The 17224-nt window shown below is 32.8% G+C and overlaps 1 protein-coding gene across 3 annotated transcripts; it reads left to right on the top strand.

Annotated features, from left to right (window-relative positions):
- The first annotated feature begins 406 nt into the window (after positions 1-406).
- LOC114194253 (Chlorophyll A-B binding family protein) lies at positions 407-15756 on the top strand. 3 transcript variants are annotated; one of them, XM_028084377.2, is made up of 7 exons: positions 407-670; positions 765-931; positions 4332-4478; positions 4787-4919; positions 9808-9900; positions 12190-12509; positions 14023-15756. In XM_028084377.2, the coding sequence occupies exons 1-6, from the start codon at positions 497-499 to the stop codon at positions 12502-12504; spliced, it is 1029 nt and encodes a 342-aa protein (XP_027940178.1). In that variant the 5' UTR covers positions 407-496; the 3' UTR covers positions 12505-12509; positions 14023-15756. The 3 variants fall into 3 exon arrangements, with proteins under 3 accessions (XP_027940178.1, XP_085521745.1, XP_027940177.1); XM_085665619.1 differs by lacking the exon at positions 12190-12509; XM_028084376.2 differs by lacking the exon at positions 14023-15756 and having other exon boundaries at positions 12190-12677.
- Positions 15757-17224: the final 1468 nt, after the last annotated feature.

Raw genomic sequence — 17224 nt, 5'->3', positions numbered from 1 at the left:
AAATTATTTTTTTATAGAAAAAATTAAATAAGACGTAGTATGTCATTAGTCAAGTATATAAATTTTAATGCTGTTGAAAAAATAAAAACCATTTTTAAAAGTACATGATGAAATAGTATACAAGTTTCAAAACCTATTTTTAATTTTACTAAATATTTCAGAAAAAAGAACATATTTTACATAAAATTATATCTAAATTTTAGTTTCTTAAAATTTCATATAATTATTTAAACTTTTTAGAATATTATATTTTAGTTGTTTTTTTTTTCACGTTGCACGCACTTTCTTACGCTTATACTCCAAATAAAGTAAGAAAATATAAGTGCAGTTTAAGAAAATCTTAATATTAACTTAATTACTCCAAAATCTATATTGCTATAATATTATTTACAATGCAAATTTTCTGTGTAAAACATCAGTAGAAGATATTAGTATCAAGGTCTGTGAATGAAAGAAGGGAAAGGGCATTTGAAGTGAGAGTTAGCGGTGAGGGGTCATGGTTTCGCTTCATCCACTAGTGTGTCCTTTGTCAGTTTCCTCTTCCTCCTCTGACCTTTTTAGATGCTCCCTTTGGTCTAGCTGCTACCGGTCCGTAAGTTTTGCCCCGAAACGAAGAAATAGCTCCAAAACAGAGCAGCGTTCTCTCATCTGCAATGCTTCGTGGCAAGAGGTCCGAGCTATTCCATTTCGTACTTTCTTCTTTCCAGTGTTACTGCTTTCATTCTTTCTTCCTATGATTCATTTGAGAATATGTTCCTTTTAAGCTCGCCGGAGTTTTACTATTCTCAGCGATTCCTTTCACTGCCGTGAAAGCCATAGCTAATAGTCCGTTAGGAGAGTCGCTTCAGAGGAAAACGGAGGAGGAGAAGAAATCTGCTGAAAAAAACTCGTCTAAATTCAAGGCATTAGCCAACAAGGCCCGAAAGGAGAGGTAATCTTCGGTAAGCAACTGTATCCATCTTGAGCGTTTCAGCTGTGACCATAACTCACCTGAAAATTATTTTTGTAAAGAAAAATCCTGAGAACACTATTTTTGCTTTTGTGAGTTGTGATGACTAATTAGTGTTATCAATTCAAGATATGAGAGATAAATCATAACGATGTTAGGAATTCAATTTGATTTGGATTAACATGAATATGAATATATAAGTATAAGAACCATAAATCCATTCTGTTATGATTTTGTATTAAAAGTGGTGTTCTAGTATTTATATGGCTTTGTTTATGACTCATTGATACTGAATCTTTGTGGTGTCTCTGTTCAAAAAACTTTACAATGATATTAGAGCCAATGATTCATTTCAAACAAGTATAATATAGAGTAGGTGAAAAATCCTAAAATTTAAGGGTCTTTTGTATTGAAAGTCTTCCATTTCAGAAAAGCTTATCCTATTGTAGAATGACGGTACAGAGGAATGTTACCACTTAGATTATGGTTGAGATAGATGTTCTAATGTGGAGAGATTCACGTTTGAGGGAGAGATTGTTAGGAATTTAAGGTGAGTTGGAAGTTTCACATTGGGTAAAAATGAGTAAGATGAACAATACATAAGTAGGAAGACCCATAAACCCATTGTTTTAAGGTTTTGGGTTGAAAGTGATGTTCTAGTATCTTATATGGCTTTGCTCACGACTCATCGATACCAAATTGTATTTCAATTGGCCTTGATTCCTAAGTGATATAGAATTATTTGGTGTATCGGAACAAACCCTTAGTTGAGGGCAAAGGGAACAAGAGTTTGTCTCTGGAACTACTTTTTGATTCCTATAGATGCCTTCAATTTTCTAACCTCAAGTTCATTGAGATAATATTGTTAGGGTCAATTACCTCGCTTTGGAGCTTGGAACTACGTCATGATTTTCTTCTATAAAAGGCATATTGAAGGGTTAAGGGAGAAAAATGTATTTAAATTACCTTTCATCTCAACTCTTAAACGATGTGATGTGAGACTATTAGGTGTACCGAAACAAAAGGGTTTGTAGTGTTGACCGGAGAGAGGTTGGAGTCTCTTGAATTTTGCGAAGAACAAAACACATTTGCTGTTTGTTTTTGTTTCTCAGGACTAGAAGTCAAAACTATTGGTTAAGTTATAACAATTCCCACCATGTGATCCAAACCCTTTGCGGTGTTTTGTGGTTTTAAAACACTTTATGGAAACAAATTTCAAAACTTGGAATGAGAAACTAATTGTTGAATAAAATAGAATTGTCTTTTGACCTCAAGTCCGTTTAGATAATATCGTTAGAGTCAATTATCACATCTAGGGTATTGTCTATTTTGGAACTTAGACTCCCATTATGCTTTTATGCTTAAAATGTGTCATTGCGAGTTAAGGGAGAAAGGTGTATTAATTACTATTGACCTTCACTTCTAAGCAACGTGGGACTACTGGACAACCGAAGAAAGCCTCCTAATCGAGGTCTAAGCGAACGATGGTTTGTTATCGAAACCGCTTTTTATTTCTCTCAATTGAGGACTAAGGGAATGGGGGTTTGTTTTCAGAATCACTTTTCCATTCCTTTAGGAAATGAGGATTTGTCTTTGAAACTTCTTTTCTTTTCCCACAGGCAATGCTAATGTTCCGATATCACGTCTGTTGAGATAACATTGTTAGGGTCAACCATTGCAGTTGAGGTATTGTTTGCTTTCGAGCTTGGATTTCTATAAGAGTTTTGTCCTTAAAAGGTGTCTCAGAGGGTTAAAGGAGTAAGTTGTATTTAAATTGTCCTAGACCTCGATTTCTAAGCAATCCCACATAAAGCACCTATGTTTCAACCTTAAGTTCATTAAGATAAGATTGTTAGATTCAGATCAACTCCTAGGTGGCATGGGACTATTGAACCTACCAGAACACCCTAGCTAAAAAGTAATTTTTTTAAAAAAGGTGAGAAGTAAATCAACCATACCAAGAGGGAGCTCTATCTTGATTTAGTTCTATCAACAAGTATAGAGCTATCTTGATTTAGAGGAAGCAATACATATTTTAGCCAAGCAATGAGGTGAGATTAGATTTCATGGATAGAAGATTATAACCTTGGAAGGGAGAAGACATGATTAGAAAAGGAATGTGTGGTTCCAACAATCTTGCAATGTGATGCAAGAAGCAAGAATGATCAAGACTGGAGATATTCTTCAAAATCTGACCTGAACTTTGACAATGCTACAATTGAAATGAGTGCATTAGATAGGTCAGAAAATGGAGGATAGGAAGATGGGGTTAGAGATAGATAGGAGACCTCACTCAAGAGAAGAATGTTGGAGGAAATTATAAATTCCTTTGTTCATTAGAGTTGATGCCAATGATTTTGTTAACTGTGTTGAGATATAGTGGTTTAAGTGGTGGTATTCTTTAGTTCCAAATCCATCTTGGATGATTTTTAGGAACATTGTAATTGGATCTTAAGAAAGAAGGTATAGTGCAAGAATATTGGGATCTTTGAAAGGCTCAAGGAGGAGGTGAGATCGGTATTGCACATGTTAGTAGTTGGAGTACTAAGTGAAGAACTCTTTCTTTCCTAACAATTATGTTGGGTGAAGAACCCGGAGAGATGTCGGACAAAGTGAGTGATGAACACACCTATCAGAGACCATGACATCACTTTCACTTCAAAACCTTACGTCATAGTTTTTGTGTCTTTTCTGCTCATATGTGGTACTTGTCTATTTCTAGTTCATCCTTGACTCCAAATTATAGGTCAGAATTGGCAAAAGGTAATGAAGGACTTTGATGATCATCTTTTGCCAATGGAGCCTTAGGTTCTTGTTAGACATTGATGCTCTGTTATGGGGTCAATAACATAGTAAAAGTCGAAGACGAGAAGAGATTGGAAGCACTTACTTGCTTGTGTTTGATCCAGGATGGGTAGAGCTATTTTGGGCTTCAAGACGCGGATTGACTTGATCATAAGGCTTGAACCAATTGGACCTCAAGGACAAGGTGAATATTTAGGGGAAAGAAGGAGTAGTTAGGTTACAATAGGTAAGTCATTGACCCGTTTTTAGTTATATCTTATATTAGTGAGTTAGTTATGTAGATAGTTTGAAGAAGGCGTGTTGCCTATAGAAAAGAAAAAGGTTTGAGAAAGGGGGACCTTATCTTGTACTCAGAGACTAGGGAATGGGGAGAGGTCAGGATCTCTTGAATACCTTGTGCACTAATTTAATTAATCTCTTGCTCTGTTATCAGAGGGGTTGTACTAAAGAATACATAAGAGAAAGAGAGTTTCAAATTATCATTTCATTGCTTTATTATCATTCCGACTGACGCTTGTGTGTCCAATTTGAAGCTAATTTCGTTAAAAATTCACTACTATATTTAACTAATTTTCAGCTGTTGGTATGGAGAAGATCGGCCTCGTTGGCTTGGTCCTATATCATATGAATACCCATCATATCTTACTGGGGACTTGCCTGGGGATTATGGCTTTGACATTGCAGGGCTAGGCAAAGATCCTGTGGCGCTGCATAAATACTTCAAGTATGTTATATTTAATATTTTAATGGAAGCCATTATGCATGTGTTCCTTCTGCTCGTCATGTATGGTAATTTTTCATATGATAAAATGTTTGAATTTTTAATTTACTTATATATAAAAGAAAAAATGCTAATTATTATGGTATACTTAGGACAATAATTCCTATTTCTTTTAAATAGTTTATCAATAATTTAAAGTGTCTGTTTCCAAAATTAACAGAAAAACATTATATAAAACAAAATTGTTTATTAATGATGTTATATTGTGTGAAGCTTTATATATGATCATTTTAACCTCTTTTATCAATAAGTTTTGAGATATTGCATGCTCGGTGGGCTATGCTTGCATCTATCGGAGCTTTGATTCCAGAATTATTAGACCTATTGGGAGCCTTTCACTTTGTGGAACCTGTGTGGTGGCGTGTTGGTTATTCAAAGCTCAAGGTTGGGATGTCCTGTTTCTTGGACCATCTTTTGTACAATCTTGCTTGTTAATTTGTTGGGTTTTATCATTTAGAAGTTTGTGCTATTAATTAATTGGAAATGTCTATACAATTTGGTCTCTATTAAATATTAGGGTAGATGTTATAACCCCTTTTTGGGTTTTTTTTTTAACTCTTCCGTTAATGGAGTTATAAAAAATCTATTGTAATTTTGGGTTATAAAAACCATTTCTGTTGATAATAAAATTAAGCAAAATAGTTCAGAAACTTTCTATTGAGAAGTGTGTAGTGTTACTTGACTCTGGCAGTAATAGTGGTGAGTTGTGTGTCGGTGCACTGCTGTAAGTAAAGGAAGCGGTGGAAAAGATTGATAGAATAGTTTGGAGTCACGGGAAGAGGTGGAAAAGGTGAAAGGTTGTGTCAAGATGAGGTGGCAAGAAGAGAGTGATGGGAAGGGAATTCATTATAAAGGACGAGGCCATTACAATTGGTATTAGTTAAGCCGAGAATGATGGTTACTAACAAGGATAACAAAAGGAGTTAGAGAACATGGTAGATCAAGGTAATTAAAATCGAAATCCTACTCGGAAAGGAAAATATAAATCATAAATGGAAAGATTGTAACCTAAATTGTAAGATCGTACAAATTTTATTGTCACTCAAAATTCATAGCTAAACTTTATAATATATGAAAAAAGAGAGTATATCATTAGGTACAAAAACAACATCCTAGCTATATAGGAGTAATTCCTTCCAGGTTACAAAACAGTTTATCTAAACCAAATAATCATGTATGTTAAATTAATAATCTTCAGAGACCTTCAAATCCATTATTTCCATCTCCTTCACCGTTCAAATCAGCCATATCTAAGTCATGACTATGGAAAGTTTCATCCTCCTCACCCTTAACCGGAATCAAGTTTCCATCTAAATCGAATGCTTCATTGTGCTCATGTTGATCTTCTATAATCCATGCTTCATCAGATGAACAATCATCAATGTTAATTATGAGCTGGTTTTCTTGTTTGTTTCTTCTTAGCTAATTTTTAATTGGCCATAACAAAATCACCATAATCCACTCTTTATCATATGAACAATCATCATTGTTAATTATGAGCTGGTTTCTTGTTTGTTTCTTCTTGGCTAGTTTTTAATTTGCCATAACAAAAAAAATATCATTCATTTTGCTTTGTTTTAGCTTATTTCTTCTCTTTGTATGGACCTAAACAAATGCAAAGACAACTATGATAAACAAGCATTAAACTAGTAATTTATTATAGAGATATATTCTAACATTAACTTACCATGTCAAAGAAACTTCAATTACACTTACAGCCGGAGGAGCTACATGTCAAGCTCAATAAATGAATGGAAAAATTTTGGAGTTCAGGATACTCGTCACCATAAGACTCCCACCAATTTGCTGGAGTGTTTAAATTAATTGACCTAGTAGCCAAGGGACAACCAAAACATTTTGCTCATTTTCTCAAATCATCAATTTGAACATCAATGAGAGTTTGTTCATCCTCATCCTCCACCATCCTAGTTATACATTCCATCTAACCTTGTTTCATTTACAAATTTGTTTTAAATCCAAGACGACGATAATGCATTTGAGGGTTAAGAAAATAGCCTGCATTGTGCAAGGGCCTATGGAGTTGCGTGTCGCACCTTTCATCTATGATGTTCCACAAAGGTAAATAACTAGCCAAAATACACTATATTGAGCTAGTTTTTTGTTTTCCATTTCAAAATCACTATCTTAACAAAAATATAGATAGTTAGATGACTAATACCTTTTCTTTTGACAACATTGAAAGCCTTTTGAATCTTCTCCTTAGCTTGGTCCATTGCTTCATAAATGAATCCTATGACCGAATTTTGATCTGAATCAAACAATCAAAGCACTTCACTTATAGGCAATGCACCCTTCAAAAAAGTTATTATATTCTTCCAGAAGTCCTTATCTAAAACAACATCTTAAACAATTTTACCATCAATTGTTTTAGCAAACTTGCTTGACTTCCACTCATTACTAGTAAACATTCTAATCAAAACACCCTTATTATCATGTAGGCATCCTAATGTTAGGTAGGATGTAGCGAAATGAGTAACACCATGCCGCACCAAATCTCTTCCTTTTGTGAAATGTTATAGTAGAGAAATTAGAGAAGATCTTGAATAGATAAAGGTAGTAATTTTTTTACCTTTTGGAATTGTCTTATCATGAATGAGGATCTTCTTCTCGTAATCTTCCAACATTAAGTCAATATAATGTGCAACACAAGGTGCCCAAAATAGTCTTTTCCTCTTTGTTATCAACATTTGACCAACAACTCTGTAGTTTGTTGCATTATCTGTCACAACTTGAATGACATTTTCTTCTCCCACCTCTTCAACCATGCTATCCATCATGTCCAAAAACATAGTTCCCTTTGTGTAATGACTTTATTACACTTATCTCAAATTTTAATTTTGATAATAATATTAATATTGTATGATTTTATTTTCATTATTATTATTTGCAACTATTATTATTTATTACTTGTGTTGTGATATTTTTATTTATTGTTGTTATCATATAAATTTATTTCATTGTTACTATTAATAGTAACTTTTATATAATATTATTTTTATTTTATTACTAATATTGTTTATTATTATATAAATTTATTTGTATTATTATTACTAGTGAAAATACATGCTTGTAGCAAAAATTTATTAAACTATAAAATAATTTTCATCAAAAGTAATTATAAAAAAAATAATTTGTATATTCTTTTTTGTTACATAAATATTGTTAGCGAACACACAGGTGTGCACTTTTTAATTTTTAAGAAATTTAAGTTAGATCAATAACAAATATATAATTAATTTTTAAAATAGTTGTTAAATGTAAAATTAAAAAAATAAGATATATACAATTGTTTTTTAAAAATAATGGTTTAAGAAAAAAGAGATTTTTAGAATAATGGTTAAAAGTAAATTATTTATAGAATAATTAATTTTTAAAATAATTAAGGGTAAAATTGGTATTATAAAATGTGAAAACAAAAGAGAGAATTCTCTATAGATTATTTGAATTAAAAAAGTAGTTGGATAAAATTAGAAAATAATTTTTTTATTATTTGTAATTATTTGAATTTAAAAAGGTGCTACTAAAGGGTAAAATTGAAAAGAAAAGTGAATACCAAAAATATGAATCCTCTTTTTATAACAGTATAGTTTATTTTTTATTTTCTATTTTAATTATTTTTTCTTATAATTATTAATGGAATTTATTTTTATTATTTTTTATTTTATTTTGATTATTATTTTGTTATATTATCTATACTGTTAATTTATATCTATACTATTAACAGGGGGTTTGGTCCTGTACATATCTATTTTTTCGGTTTTATCATTTTGGTAACTACTTTTCAATTCAAATAAATACTTACCGTAAATAACTATTTTTCGGGTTTACCCTTTTAATAAATACTTTTTTTAATCCAAATAATTATTCATAGTAAAAAACTCATTTAATGAATAAAAATTATTTATAATAAAATTATAAAAACTATTTAGTTCTATAGTTACTTTTTATTTCAATAATTAAAAATCATTTTATAATTTAATAGAGCTTTTACTATAGTAAAAGAAAAGTGATACACCGTGCATGTATTTTCACTAATACAATATAATTATAATTGATTATTTTAATATAATTGATTATATGTTTAAATATAACGTAATATTACAACATAATAGATTATCTGTTTACTTTACATGATCTGCTCTAGGTGTTTGGGCTTCATCTTTAGCTTTGGAGTGTATATATATATAGCGATCCGGATTTCTTTTGCAGAATTCAAAAATATGTTAGTATCATTGGTTATGGGATCATTTAATTCCACAGTCACACCATGATTATAGAATCCTCTTCCCATTTTGTAAATTTGGGATCTTTCTGGTCCGGGGCATCACCACTTAAGTTATTAGCTTTCCTTTACCTTTTAAAGTGGTCCAAACAAGTTGAGACTATTTTAAGTAATCTTTTTCATTCAATCAATATGCATGCAATGTTAAGATTTTGAAGCTCTCCATGAGTTTGGGATTTATTATCCCCTATTTCAGTTGCTGTGTCAACAGAATCCGCCATGGCTGCAACAAGACACACAATGAATGACAAGATAAATCATGGCAACAATTAAGGCTGCCTTCAAAGAGATGGTAGACAAAATGAAGGTTGTAATCTAGGATTTTAGATTATTGGCACCAATGAAGGCTATCATCTAGGATGTTTGGATGCATAGTCAGTGGGCTCTTAGGATTTGAATGCTCTAATACAACCTCCAATATTAGGGTAGTATAGAAGGATTTTATTGCTCATATATAATATTGGAAGACTAATTTAAGAAATATAATAACCATACTAATGTAATCAGATTCCTGTGATTCGTATATAAACGGATTTCTATGATTCAGAGATATAATTAGATCCAAATGATTCAAGGACGTTTCCATTTAGTTATAATATGAAAAATATGGAAGTAACAGAATATGATTGCCGACATTCTCCATAAAGCTACACATGCTTTAGACATTGTTAAATGACAATTAAATATTCGCAAATGGGTCCTGATAAATTTCTTTGAAGTTAAGAAATCTTGATTATAGCTCTTGGCATACTTTGTATCTTGTAATAGGTTTTTTGATCATGTTTTTATCCTTTACCTCATTGACTATGTGTTTTAGTATTGATGGTGAAGATGACAATGATAGGGATGGTGGTGCTGGTAGTAGTATCTATGCAGGCTCTCATACACTAAACAATTTTAACCTGTAAAGATAATGGTAATAAATGTAATTAACGCTTCCTTGCTTACGAGTACTTTAATTTTCAACAGGGAGATACTTTGGATTACCTTGGCATCCAAGGTCTTCACTTTGCTGGAAGTCAGGGAGTGGTCGTGATTGCTATTTGCCAAGCACTCCTTATGGTAATGCTTGTATCCCTAACTACGTTTATGAGTTTTGTTAACAATTATTTCTTGTGCTTATAAAGTTTTTGTTGTGCTATTTGTCATCTGGTGGTTTTTGAATTAGAGAGTACTAAGTGGCAATGTGGTGTAGCACATATGATTTCAGATTGGCAACTAGGAAGTATTGGATGAGCTTTTCCATTTAATTCTACAAAAATATGGCCTGGAATACTTCATATGTCAAGAGACATAACATAGTGCAATGTTAGAAAAACTCATGATATTTGTCATAATGTTTTTTTGTCTATTATATATATTTATCTATCTTGAGTGGGTCGTAGGTGTCCTAGGTTGTAACCATGCTCTATCTCTGTAAATCATATCCAGATTATTGTTATACACACGCACAAACAAATAGTTTAGCTTAGTGAAAATTCGCTCAAGTTGTCCATCTTAATGTTAGACTTTAACTTGATATTAGAATGGGTTCAGTTACACTATCTTTCTTCATCTTCTGGTCACGCCCATTGTTGTCTGCCGTCACCGACCACCATTTTCTTTTGCAAATCCCAAATCTAGTGCACCACTTTGAGTGAGATCCAATCTTGAGAGTTTTGGAGGCAAAAACTACTTTGTGCAGTATTTGTCACGTGTGTGCAGTTAGTGCATTGTCTTTTTGTCATCCTAATTTAGGTGCAACACCACCACCAATAGTCTTGTTGGTGCTTCATGGTCCCGTTTCTAGCCTCATCTTGTCACTCTACTTTCCTTTGGATATTGGGTCTGAGATTTGTGATCCTTTACTTTAATTTTTATTTCTTTGGTTATAGAAATGTCATTTATAGGTCTTGTTCCCTTTTTTAAAACTCCTACTATCACTATTGAGAAACTCAATGGAAACATTACATGTTGTGGTTTTCCTTTGTTGATCTTGGTTCCTTGATCATGGCTACCATGATCATCCGGGAAAGGAAATTATTACCCAAAACAAATGTTCAATGGTAGAAACATGATTTTCAGTTGTGTTGTGTTGTAGTAATCTGTAGAACCAAATATCTTAGGGACTAAGAATTTTTAAGACTTTTTCATCTGGAAGAAAGCTTAGCATTTTTGCTAATGATATTTAACATCTATATGACTGTCCAAAGTTTAGCTTCTCAAACAAATTAGTCATGGCATGATTTTACATGTTGCTCAAACTCAATCTACATAGAAGAATTAAAGATGTTCTTAAAAATTCGATTTATTGGAGGAAATTGCTACATGCCTCGTCAAGAAAGAAAGAACACAAAACGAGAAATGTAGACTGAATATGTTTTGCAGTATTGTTTCAGCAATTGTCAGTATTGTACACCAACATCCGCATACAAAGGAAGGCACTTCCTTTCACACAGGATATTCCCTGTTTACACAACCAATGACTCTAGAAAGCCCCTAACACCCTTCAGAGGGTGGACTATATATAGACTTTCTCACAAAAGTCTCTCTCCTGAAACTACTAACATGATTACTATTTATTTTTAAATTTCTTTCTATGGCACAATTCCACTCTCTCATTATTCCCCTGTCTAATATTACCCAGCGCTGCCAGAACAACCTTGTCTCCAAGGTTGAATTCTGAAAATTGATCTTTAATGGTAGAAACGTCTTCCCACGTGGCTGCTTTGGACCCGTCCTCTTGCCATTGCACCAACACTTGTTGTGGTGACTCTTGCTTCGAATTCTAGTTGTCATAGTCCTTGGCATGCTAGACATGGTCATCCTAGCTCTCATGTTCTTAAACTCATACTTAAATCGATGTAATATCCCTTCAATGAATAAAAATTGTTATATTGGAAAATCCTGTAGACTTACTTCTTCTGCATCTGAAACTGTTTATACAACTCCTTTGGAAGTTATTTTTAGTGATCTTTGGGGACCCTCATATACCTCACATTCTGTATACACTTATTTTGTCTCCCTTTTAAAATCTAAATCTGAAACTCTTAAAGGGAGTTTAGAAAAAGCTGTTTTGTTATCTGTCATAAACCTGGTTTTAGTTGTATAGTGAATGTCTGTGCATATCTGTTGATGTCTTAAGTTGTATTGCTGCAAACCATATCCAAATTATTGTTTTATATGTATATAATACTTAGTTCAGCTGGGTGAAAATTCGTTCAAGCTTGTCATCCTATTCCCTGTCTCTAACTGTCACTTCAAAATTTGAAAGTGAAATTCAAATTCCTCTCCCGTTCATTTTGTATAGGGACTAAAAATAAAAAGTTTCAAATAATTGGAGATTTATAATAGTTAGAGATTCTTTAACAGGTTGGACCAGAATACGCTAGATATTGTGGGACTGAGGCATTGGAGCCCCTAGGAATATATCTGCCCGGTGATATAAATTATCCTGGAGGAGCTTTGTTTGATCCCTTGAATCTGTCCAACGATCCCGAAGCTTTTGAAGAGCTGAAGGTAAAAGAAATTAAAAATGGACGCTTGGCAATGGTGGCCTGGTTAGGCTTTTACGTGCAAGCAGCACTGACGGGTAAAGGTCCTGTTCAGAACCTTGTTGATCACATCTCTGATCCTTTCCACAACAACTTTCTGAACTCCCTCAACATTATGAAATTCGTCATATGATGTCGGTAAGGAATTTACATTCATTTGGGTGCTCTTTTCTACGTTTATGCTGATGGAATTCTTGTCAGAATGGTATAACCATCAGCCATGTACCGTTCGCAATCAATAGTCAAATCTCTGTACAAAAGAAACTATTTCTAATATTTTGCATGTCACTCTTTGGACAAGGAAAATTATGTTTTGACAAAAATTATTTTGACAAATTCGACAAAGTTGCTATAAATAAAATTAAAATAAATAATTTTTTATTTTTTAATCAAAATAAAGTAATAAAGTAGTACTTTTTTTTATCTAAATTAGTTTGTCAAAAAAACAAAACATTGTTAAACTATCATTCTCCTTTAAAATAATTTTATTAATGGTATGATGACAATGCATAATTACTACCAGCTAGCTTGGTTGGACCAATTAGTACAATAGATTACATAAAATTTAAAAGTTCCTTGCCAATAATTGCATTCACATTAGAGCTGTCAAAACAGGTAATCCGGTCCGATCCGGCTTAACCCATCACGGGTTGATGATTTAGTGATCCAACCCAACTCGACTTACTTTTTAGCGAGTCAAAAAAATTGGAACCCGACTCGGTCCATCACGGGTTGGCGGGTTAAACAGGTTGGCTCACGGGTTTCCAAATGTAAAACGCAACTTAATAAAAAACACTTGCGTGACCCTTTTATCTGCGGGTTGGTGAGCTAACCCGACTCACCACGGGTTCAACCCGGATGAGCCGGGTTCTAGATGAGCCGGGTCAAAAATCAACCCATATTGAAATTTGTAAAAAAATTTCAACCCAATCCGACTCGAACCCGTGGTGAGTCGGGTTGGCTCGCGGGTTCCAACTCATTTTGACAGCTCTAATTCATATAATCAAACACGAGTATTGCTTAGACATGAATGGAATGTATTCCTGTATCCCACGAGTATTTTTCGTTTAGGTCTATCTCACGTTTAGCCTATGTGAGTCGAATTATCCTGTCTCACTTAAAAAATATAGATTGAAAATGTTAGCCTGTCTTGCATAGTTAATGGTAAAGATGACAAAACGGATTGGTCCAGTCTGGACCATCGAAAAAAGATTGGATTGGACTGGTTTGTCAAACAGAAACGGATCAATAATCATAACTCGTTCTATCTAGAATGGGCTGATGAGTTGGACTGGTCTGTTAGTTTTTTCTTCTTTTATTTTTAAATTTTTTAACTTTAATTTGTTTTCAAATTTTTTTTATTTTTAACTTTTTTTATATATACATTTAAATTAATTTTAAATGTATATTTAATCAAATAAAATATTTTTTAAACTTTTAATTGACTAGTTAATGTTTTTAATTAGATAAATTAACATAATGATTATATTTATATATTAAATTACTCAATTATAGTTAACAATGGACACTTCATTTGTAGATATTAGTGATTTAAATTATAATACTATTATATATTTACACATTTAAAAAATATAATATAAAAAATTAATCTTTTTAATTATCTTTATTTTATTTTATTTTTTAAAAACAGGATGACGGGTTGGAGCCCGTCAAATTGATAAACTGGATGGAACGGTCAGAATGGACGGGATCAGAACTTGTAATTGAGGATGAAGCCTTGAAACAAGGTTGGAGGGATGCAATGGTCTAAGAGATTAAGTCAATTGAAAAAAAAAAAAAAAAAAACAAACGTGGGAACTGGTTGAACTTCCGGATGGAAAACAGAAAATTGGAGTAAAGTGGGTATTCCAGAAAAAGTTGAATCCTGATGACTCAATCTCAAAGCACAAGGCCATATTAGTAGCAAAGGGTTTTCTCCAAAGGCAAGGCTTGGATTTTTCGGAGGTTTATGCACTAGTGGCTCGGCTGGAAAGAATTAGAGTGGTTGCAATTGCTTGCGCTAAGAAATGGCCCTTATTTCAACTTGATGTAAAATCAGCCTTTCTCCATGGACACTTAGAAGAAGAGGTTTATATCCAGCAACCCCCTGGATTTGTTATAGAAGGAACATCAAGTCTACAAGCTAAGAAAGGCTTTGTATGGATTAAGGCAAACCCTGAGAGCTTGGAACAGAAAAATTGATTCAGTTTTGCTCTAAATCCAGTTTACAAAATGCATGGTTGAGCATGGAGTATATGTGAGGGAGCATAGAGGAAGAAACCTGCTTATAATTTGTCTTTATGTTGACAACTTACTGGTAATAGGATCAAACTCTGAGTCAATGGAAAAATTCAAGAAAACCATGGTAGCAGAATTCAAGATGACAGATTTAGGAAAGTTAAGTTACTTTCTAGGTTTGGAATTTGCTTATAGATATGCAGGTTTGGTAATGAACCAAAAGAAATATGTTGGAGACATATTGAGGAAGTTCAACATGGCTTCCTGTAATGCAGTAATCAACCCATTGGAGATTAATTTGAAGCTTACTAAAGATGAAAGTGGTGAATCAGTGGATGAAACTGCCTTCAAGCAAATTAAAGGCTCGTTAAGGTACCTATATAATAGCAGACCAAAGTTGTCATTTGGAGTTGGTTGGTTTGATAAGCAGGTTTATGAGCAATCCAAAGAAGTGTCATATGCTAGCTGCCAAAAGAATATTAAGATACATACAAGGAACGTCTGACTATAGTGTGTTGTTTCCTTTTGGAGAACAAAATTCAGAGGTAGAACTAATTGGTTTCGCGACTCTGACTATGGTGGAGATTTGGTTGAAAGGAAAAGCACTTCCGGTGTTCAAAGAAGCAGCCTGTTGTTGCTTTGTCCAGCTGTGAAGCTGAATACATATTTGGAAGCTTTGTCGCATGTCAAGCAATGTGGCTTGTGGAGTTGCTGCGAGGTTTGAAGGTTTCGGTGAAGGCACCATTGGAGTTAAGGATAGACAACATTTATGCCATAAATCCTGTAAGCCATGAAAAAGGCAAGCACATAGAAATCATATTGCATTTCCTTAAGAGACTTGGTGAATAAGGTCGCTGTGGTGTACTGCAAGACAGAGTTGCACTTGGCTGATGCAATGACTAAAGTCTTGAAGAATGATAGATTTGAAGGCTTAAGAAAATCAATTGGAGTAGTCTCTCTTAAGTACTTGACATAGGGGAGAGTGTTAGTTAGTTGTTAAGTCAAGTATTAACCTGCTTAACAGTTAGCTTACATTTTTTTTTTCTTTTCTCTTCTGTTATTCTGTTACCATGACAGAACCCACTTGCATCTTGTATAAAATACCGTTCATCACATGAATAAAAGTTAGAGACTTTTACACAGCAAATTATTACTTGTTTCTCTTAAGACCCAACAACGTCGACGGAGATGACTGCATCCTAGCGACGACTCAACAAACTTAAACCCTAAGCATGAGAGCTCTATCATCTTTGCAGGGAGAGAAATTGTTCTTCAAGGGTGAAGGAACTGTCTTGCCAAGTATCCCCACCCATGTGAGCAAAAAACGATCGCACAGTGATGATGGTAATGATAGGCGTGGTTGCAGAAGTAGAAGAGTATGGAGTTGTATAGAATCCATGAGAAGTGGAGTCTGACGCCGAAGGAAAAGGATTGGGAACCACAAAGTTGTGGAGAAAAGAAGAGGGGTGCAGCGGCAAAATTAGGGTTAAGGAAACTTTTGCTTTTATCTATGGTTAAAATACTCCATTGGTTTTCTTCAAAATCTCAATTAGGTCTTCAGATTTTTTAGTCTCAATTAGGTTCATATTTTTAAATGTATAACAATTAGGTTTATTCTGTTAGTATGGTGGTAACGGTGTTAAAGATATGTCACGTGTGAGCAGCTCATTTTTTTGAATTTTTTTTTATTATTTTTATTATTTTTTTTTTATTTTTTTATTTGAAAATTATTCATGCCACATAACACGTCAATATTGTGTCACGTGTCAAGTCAGTCTGTGTGGAGTCATTGTCTGAATTTCAATTTACTCCATATATTTGTTATTTTGATTATATTTCAGTCCATTAATTTTAAAATTTTAAATATATTTATTTTACAAAATTGTTTTAAAATTTATATTTAAATTTATAAAATTGTTATTTTTAAATCAACTCCAACATTTGTATATAAATTATTTAAAATAATTTTGTAACAAGTTAAAATAAATATTTTAAAATTTTTAAAACAAAATATAAGTAAAGTAATGTAAAATAAAAATTTAAATAAACTTAATATTATTAAAATGTTTAATAAAAATATCATTATAAAATTTATATGATAGTTAAATTTGGTTTCAATTTGGAGAAGGTGAAATTGAAAATAAAAAAAAATGAACTGAAATATAATCAAAATAACAAATATATGAACCAAACTGAGATTCAGACAATGACTTGACACGTGTCACCTTATTGACTTGACACATGGCACAATAATAACGTGACATGAATAAATTTTAAAGAAAAATTAAAAAAAGAATTCAAAAAAATGAGGAGCTAACACGTGGCACATCTTTAACACCGTTATCATCTTATTAACGGAATGGACCTAATTATCACGTATTTTTAAAAATATGGACCTAATTGAGACTGAAAAAAATCTTAGAATTTAATTGAGATTTTATGAACAAAAACATGGACCAATAGAATATTTTAACCTCTGTTATAAACCCAAATTCAAAATAAAACTGAGCAGACAACAATTTTGTTTTCAAATCGCTCAGATTCGGACAGGTACAATTTATTTGCTTAGGCCTTCTAGGCTTTATGTCTGAAGAATGATTTTGTGATATCGTTGT

This window comes from Vigna unguiculata, chromosome 8 (assembly GCF_037176805.1).
Source record: "Vigna unguiculata cultivar grain cowpea cultivar isolate G323 ecotype 2 chromosome 8, ASM3717680v1, whole genome shotgun sequence".
In the NCBI taxonomy this organism is placed as follows: domain Eukaryota; kingdom Viridiplantae; phylum Streptophyta; class Magnoliopsida; order Fabales; family Fabaceae; genus Vigna; species Vigna unguiculata.
Note: the sequence above shows the minus strand (reverse complement) of the source record. Positions and strands in the feature narration are given on the sequence as shown.